At 36.0% G+C, this 7,950-nt stretch overlaps 1 protein-coding gene across 1 annotated transcript in view; it reads right to left on the bottom strand.

Moving 5' to 3' along the window:
• LOC107608888 overlaps nucleotides 6,174-7,950 on the bottom strand; it is a 2,935-nt gene continuing 1,158 nt past the window's right edge. The window contains exon 2 of the mRNA XM_016310655.1: nucleotides 6,174-6,182. Coding sequence (XP_016166141.1) covers nucleotides 6,174-6,182 — 9 coding nt within the window. The remainder of the gene's footprint in view (nucleotides 6,183-7,950) is intronic.

Below are 7,950 nucleotides of genomic sequence, written 5' to 3'. Positions count from 1 at the left end.
TCTAAGTTCCTCCACCTTCGGTTGGCGAATGCGGGGGCTTCGGTTGTGCGGAAACAGCCAAGTCCAATGTATTCTCGGCATCTCCATCCTTGGTTTCCTTCTCCTTTCCTGGCTTCTTGCCTTTATGTCCCATCCTCAAAAAGAAGGAATAAAGTATAATTAGGAATCATAGGGAAAGTAGCACAAAAAGGTAAAGGAGAGAGTAAATAAGCATTTAATTGAGGAATTTTGCATAATGGTGTGGTATGATAGAAAGATGAGCCATGTGTGTATTTCAATTATGCGCGCGGTTAGAATACACACAACGGCCGGTTAAAATGGCATCCACACAATCAAAAGTAATAATGAGTTCCTCAATTAAATAGCCTAAGATGAAACTAAGAGATGAGCATCAATTAAACATAAGCAAGCTTAGGCAATTACAACAAGAGTGAATTGAATTTAGGAAATATTGGATATTGAAGGTGTGCAAGTGAAAGAGCAAAATTGATATATAAAATAACACAACAAACAATTACTAATGCAATGATGAAAAGAAAATTACTTATTCATCCTTAGGAAAAATCAAATAATCACACGGTTAAGGTGTTTGTTACAAAAAGATGACAAACTTGATAGAATCAAGTTAAGCCAACTCAAACCAATGTAAAGCATTAACAAGGAACAAGGACCTTGTGATGTGATTATATTGACTTAAAATCCATGGTGAACAAGCAATTCAATTCAATTTACTAAATTCCATGTGCGCTCATAAAAGTTTCACCTAATATGCAACAAAATGTACATGTGCAAATCCAATTAGGTGATAGGAATTGAAGGCAAGGTATAAGTGCATTGATGAAATTCAATTAACAAGCAACCCAATCAATCAACAAGAAAACACTTGTAACTTATTTAATTACCAAGATGAAAAATGAAATACAAAGAAAACTAAGTAAAACAAGTAGAAAAACATGGAAAAAGCAAGGTAGGGGAGGGATGGAGGGGGTGGAAGTACGTTAGGGCTTAAGAAAAAATGCAAACAAAATTGGCCCAAAATAGCACCTGTGCGTACACACAGGTATGTGTGCGTATGCACACTAGGCAAAACAGCGGAAGGTGTGCGCTCGCACAAAGTGTGCGACTGCTCTGAACAGAACGGGGATATAGAAGTGTGTGCACGCACAGAAGACTCTTTTTTTTAATGAAGGATCATGTGTGCGTGCGCACGCACAAGAGCAAAAAGGGGTAGCGGTCACACGCACAAGCTGTGCCAACGCTCCCAACAGAGGGAATGTATTGACGTGTACGCGCGCACAGATCTGTGCGCTCGCACAAGGAGTGCGAATAAGGGGTGCGTGCGTAAGCACAAGTATGTGCGTATGCACAAAGCCCAAAACACCGGGCAATGCGCATGCACAATGTGTGCTGGTGCTGCGAACAGCAGGCATAAGGGTGTGTGTGCGTATGCACAGATTGGTGCGTACGCACAGAAAGTGAAATTTTGTTGTTGTGTGCGTGCGCACAGTCTTTTGCGCATGCACATGCCCTTTTTTCCCGAAAATTTTTTTCTTCAAAATTCTAAGGTATTAAACCTTAGCTCAATAAAATTGAACCCCAAAATATTCAAAACATCACAAAATCATGATCTGTACACAAATTAAGATATCTAAGCTCAAAAGTGAACTAATCCTAAGCTAACTAAGACAAGCAAACATGCAATAAACTAGGACTATAAATAAAGAGAAAAGGGGTAGGAAAGATGTTACCATGGTGGGCTGTCTCCTACCTAGCACTTTGGTTTATATTCCGTAAGTTGGACTCTTTGAGGAGACTGTTGCTAGGGTGGCTTGTGTTTCCACTCCTCCTTGAACCTCCATCCATGCTTGGTCCTTAAAGCTCCTCCAGGATCCCATATTCTAGGCATCCGGTCACCTTCATGTTGATTTCTATGCTCTAAGCCGGATGGACAAGCTCTCAATTTACCCTTGTAGCACCCCAACATTCTTTGGAAACTACCCAATTGTGCTTCACACCATATTTGAACTCCAAGTCTTGAATTGATTTTCTTGAAGTACCTTGGATTCATTTGGCAACCAACATCCTTTCCTCCACTATGCACCAACCCAAGAAGGACCTTGTGTTGGTAATTCGTTTTCAAGATAGCATATTGATGGAGGCCAATAAAGTTCAATGGTGAAATTGGCACCCACTCAATGTATTCTTGGTTGTCAACTCCTTCCTTACTAACCTCTTCCTCCTCTTCTCCATCACTCATATCATAATAAGGAGGTTGTGAAAAGTCTACCTCCATGTCTACCTCAAACTCAATGGGAAAAGGCTCATTACGCTCATTAAGGGGATTGATCAAGGAGGATAAAAAATCATTAATGATGGAATCCTCATCTTGATCAATCTCCCTCATATCTCTCTTTCTCTCTTCCAATGCACATACTTCCCTTTCTCCTTCTTGTTTCACTTCATGCTCTAACCCTTCTTCTTTCCCTTGTGGCTCCATGCTCTCCTCTTCTCTACGCTCTTCAATTGTTCTTCCACACTCTCTAAGAGGAGTGTCTTGATTGGATGAGCGTAGAAGAACCAAGCGATTCACCGCTTCGGATATGGTGGCCATGAATTGCCCTTGAGTATTTCGGAATCCTTATTTTTCTTGGAGAAATGCTTGAAGGTCTTGTGGCTCTTCTTGGGACAAGGGTTGGAAAACTTCATATTGTGGTGAAAAAGAAGTTTCATTGTTTAGGAGAAAGGTTGTATATGTGGGAGGTGGCTCATATTGGTAAGTGTCTTGAGGTGGTTTGTAAGAATATGGTTGTTGGTATTGGTGTGGTGTTTGAAAATGTGGTGATTGAGGGTTATGTTGAGGGTAGGGGTTATAGGCATATGGTGGTGAAGGTATGTAATCATTGTGAAATCCACCATATCCTTGGTTTGGGTATGCATATTGGGAAAGGTTTGGTTCATTGTAGTATAGAGGAGGTTGCTCCTTCCAAAATTTATGCTCCAATCCCATGATGCAATCTAAATTTGAAGTTATCAAGCCCTACAAAATGATCACAACCAAACTCCAAACCAAGGGGGTGATAACTCATAAAGAAAATAGAAAATAAAAACTAAAGGCATCAATTAACATAATAAACAAAATCCTAATTACCAAAAAAAAGCAAACAAACAACCAAAAAGTATCTATTCACACTATTCACATATTTACAACAACTAAAACTATAACACTTATGGCGCTAGTTCCCCGGCAACGGTACCAAAATTTGATAAGAGAATTTCTTGTCGGTTTAGAATCAATTGAAACAAGAATCAATTCATTGGTAGCATAGTCCAAACCAATAATAAATTCTCATAATCAATTGTTTAATCCAAAGAATATGTCAATATCAAAACACAATTATAACCAAGAGTATTTAGACTCCCGGGTCGTTCTCCCTAGGAACTAGTGATGACAAGTGCATACAATTTTGGTTGTGAAAAGCAAAGAGGTTTTAATGATTGAAGTAAACAAAAAAAGAGATAAAAGAACAAGACAAAATTGCAATTAATGAAGTAATAAAAGAACAAAAGAACTATGTATGTAATATGAACAAGTAAAGCTATAAAGTGATGGAAAAGTGGTTTAAAACATAAATGAAACCTTGACTTGGGATGAGTTATGGAATCCCTTCCATACCATAACCACAACTATGATAATTATGATGGATTAATCTCACTAAGTCAACCCTTAACATCAAAGGATAAGTCAAGTGAGCATAATTGTCATTAATCCACAAATCCTAGTTAACTTACCAAATTAATTGGTAAAAAGCTAGCGTTAGTGGAAACAATAACAACTAACAATCCAAGAATTATCATTAAATGCTGGACATTATGGCTCTAGTAATGTATATACTCATTTTTCCCAAGCCAAGGGGTGGAAATTATCCCATAATCAAAATTGGCATTTCATCAAACACCTAATATGCATAATCATAAAATATGGCAAAATTGGGAAAATAATGAAAGCTATAAACCACAAATGATAGCAAGCAACCAAGGCAACTCAACAAACATATAATAAGCATCAAACATCAAATTCAACAACTAGAAATCCAAAATTGTAAACTATGCATATATTGACAGGAGAAATGAAGATAGATGAAAGTATAGAACAAGTAATGTAATTAAAAGAGAAATTAAAGAAATACTTATAATGCAATTGCTATAATCCAAAATCAAACTTGAAATATAAAATGCTCTAAACCCTAGTTAAACCTAAAAGAGAATTTCCTAATCTACACTACTCCTACTCCTACTATGTGTTTTTTTCTATCCTAAAGTGAGCTCCCTTTGTTATGTGTTGTTGCTACTTCATATAGCCCTTGATTTCATCCTCCAAGCCTTCAGAAATAGGCCAAAAGAGCCCCAAAATCTGAGTCACATGCATTTTTAATGAAAGCATGCACTAGTACCTGTGCGTACGCACAGATGTGTGTGTGCGCACAGGTCGCTGAATTTGCACTTGTCCGTACGCACAGGGAGTTGGGCGTACGCACAGGGAGTTGGGCGTACGCACACATGGCTGTGTGCTTCTCTTTTGTTTTCTTCATGTGTTCTCCCTTTGTGCATGCTTTCTTCCACTTTTGCCTTGCCAAACTTGCCTCTAGGACCTAAAATTACTCAATAAACATGTCATGCATCGAATGGCATAAAAGTGGGATAAAATCACTAATTTAAGCTTAAAAATGCATGTTTTCACATTTAGGCACAATCTAGAAATAGAACACAAAAGCATGCTATTTAGGTGAATAAATGTCGGTTTATAAGCTAAAATCCACTCAATTCCAACCAAAAATCATCATCAAATAATGATTCATCAAGTCTCAGCCTGATTCAGAGGAACCTCTGGAAACCTCTGAGAAAAAGGAGAAACCTTGATGGGGAAAAAATCGTCAGTAAAGAATTTCACAAAAATAAGCGCGTTGTAAGTATTGTTCTAAACCGACAATTCAACCTCAATCAAATTTTATTTATTTATCTCTAAAACAAATCCAATAAAAATAAACCAAAGTATTTAAACCTCGAGTTGTCTCTCAAGGAATTGCAGAAAAGTGTAGTTATTATTGGTTATGGGAAAGTATTTTTTTGGGTTTTTAAATGTTGAACAAGGAATTTAAATGACACAAAAATAAGCTAACAATTAAGAAAAGTCCTAGCAAGGATTGATAATCGAAATTCCTATCCTCATTACCAATGTTAATTGTGATGGTAATTGTAAATTGCACTCACTTATTTAACCTCTAACAAATGAAGGAAAGTCAAGTGAGCAATAATTAACTTAACTTCACAAGTGCTAATCAAAGATTAGCATTAGTGAAGCTTAAGCCAAGTAGCAACTTTCAAACACCAATCAACAAAAGACCTTTGATAATTCAAGAGTCTCCAAATAATCAATCCAAGTTAAGAACGTAAAAAGCTAAATTAAAATCCTACCAAGCATTTTATCAAACACTTGGTAGGCACAACATAAGAACATAGAAACTAACAGGGAATATTAAATCTAAACAACCAATTGCAAACATCACACTACAAGAAAAAGGCGTATTTGTAACAAAAAAAGGGTCCATTGCAGTAAGTCCCGTTACAAAAAGTTTTTGTAACAAAAAATGAAACTGTTACAATTCAATACCATATTTTGTAACAATTTTTTCTGATACAAAAAACCAGAAGCCGTTACAAAACTGGTAACAAATTTTGATCTTGAAGGTATTTTTCGTGACAGTAAATTTTTTTCCTATCAAAAAAATTTGTTACAAAATGTAACATGATTTGGTAACATTTTTTTTCTTCAGTTACGAAAGCGAATAAGTTATTTTGTAACAACTTTATTTTTATTACAAATTACGTGCATAATTTAGTAAATTAGTTTTTAAATTAACTAATATAATAACGCTTTTATAAGCTAGTTTACATCTATTTAATATGCAAAAACATACATAAGTCAAACAAGATCCTTCTAGCTAAAATTGTCTTGAAACAAAATAACATTAGCTAGTGAGTACATGGATTAGTTCAACCAAAACATAAAAGTTCTAACATAAAAGTTCAACCAAAACATAAAAGTTCTAACATGGATTAGTGTCTCTATGCATCAAAACATTCTTGAGCCCTCAAGGTTGCATATGGTCACCCTTTCAGCACTCCTGTAAATAAGAAAAATCGAAACCAAAAAGTTAGAAACAAGATATAACACTATCTATAATTTTTCCACTAAGTTTTATCCAAACTGTTTATAAAAAATTCGACAGAACCTCCCCTAAAAATTGGATATTTCCACCGTTCACGGTTCCAACAAACACAACCAATATGCAACTTATGTCTCAGCCATACCCAACCAAATTTATCAAAGCAATCAATAGGACATTTGTCATTTTTCAACCATGACACAAGTAAAATATGATAAAGAGATCCATATACAAATTAAAGTATACTAATATAAAATAGGAATTATCTACAAAAATATATTAAAAACATAAGCAACTTTAGGAGTACCTTTAGGGTCTAGTTTGTTTCATTGTCAAAGCGCGCTATGAGAGAGTTGACAATGATGCTACGATTTTAAGAAATTGCACTATCGGCAAAAATTCCTTCCGGCAAGTGCACCGGTTATCGTCAAGTAAAAACTCACAATAGAGTGAGGTCGAATCCCACAAGGATTGGTTGAGTGAGCAATTCGGATTAGAAGTGTGTTCTAGTTGAGCGGAATCAAGATTTAGATGAGAATTGCGGAATGTAAAATTTCATGAATTAAAGAGCGAGAAGCTAAATTGCTGAAATTAAAAAGGGATCGGGGTGATTGCATGAATTTAATTGCAGAATGTAAAGAGAAGTGATAGATCAGAAATGGGGAATTCATTGGGTTTCAGGAGATATTGAGATCTCCGAATCAAACATTTTTTTTTCCCTTTCCTGGAGGTGGTATAATTCAAGCACGTTTTAAGCTTAGGTTAAAGGTTAAACTGAAGCTTAAACGTGGAAATGGAAGAAGGCAAGTCTGGAGTGTGGAGTTGTCGAACACGTTTAAGCTTCAGTTTAAGGTTAAACTGAAGCTTAAACGTGGAAATGGAAGAAGGCAAGTCTGGAGTGTGGATTGTCGAACATGTTTAAGCTTCAGTTTAAGGTTAAACTGAAGCTTAAACGTGGAAATGAAGAAAGCAACCCTGGAGGAGAATGGTCGAACACATTTAAGCTTCAGTTTAAGGTTAAACTGGAGCTTAAACGTGGAAATGGCTCCCTGGTGCATTTCTCATTTCTGGTGTTTAACTTCCAGTTTAAGGTTAAACTGGAGGTTAAACGCCACTTTCAGCTTTTCCTCAGCTTTCATGATTTTGGCGTTTAAGCTCCAGTTTAAGCTTAAACTGGAGCTTAAACGCCACTGATAGTTCCCAGCATTATATGGCTTGGTAGTTTGAGTTCCAGTTTAAGCTTAAACTGGAACTTAAACTCCACATGTGATATTCAAGCTTCCTTTATTGATTTTGTTGCTTCCTTGCCTAGCCTCTTCTTCCCTGAAATCATCCAAACAATTGCATCAAAGTCTTGCAAAATTTCATGAGAAATCTTCCATTCATAGCATTCAAGTAATATAACTAAAAACTCATGGAATTTGCATCAAAATCATACTGTTTGGATGGTTCATTGCTTTGTTATTCATTTAACCATTCTTGGTTACTTTAAGCTCAAGAAAATGCATAAAACAACTAAAACTAACAGAAAAATACTAGTGAAACTAGCCTAAGATGCCTTGGCATCAAAAATAAAACTAACTAACTAATTGATTAACTAACTAACTAATTAACTAACTAAAATAAATGGTTATCAATGGTGTTTGGGAGTGTTGGATGAAGGGTAGAAGAAGGGAAGAAGAAAGGAGAAGGAAAGAAATGGAAAGAGGAGAAGAAAAGAAATGTA

This window comes from Arachis ipaensis, chromosome B01, assembly GCF_000816755.2.
Source record: "Arachis ipaensis cultivar K30076 chromosome B01, Araip1.1, whole genome shotgun sequence".
NCBI classification, from domain to species: Eukaryota; Viridiplantae; Streptophyta; class Magnoliopsida; order Fabales; family Fabaceae; genus Arachis; species Arachis ipaensis.
This window is presented reverse-complemented; position numbering and strand designations above follow the sequence as displayed.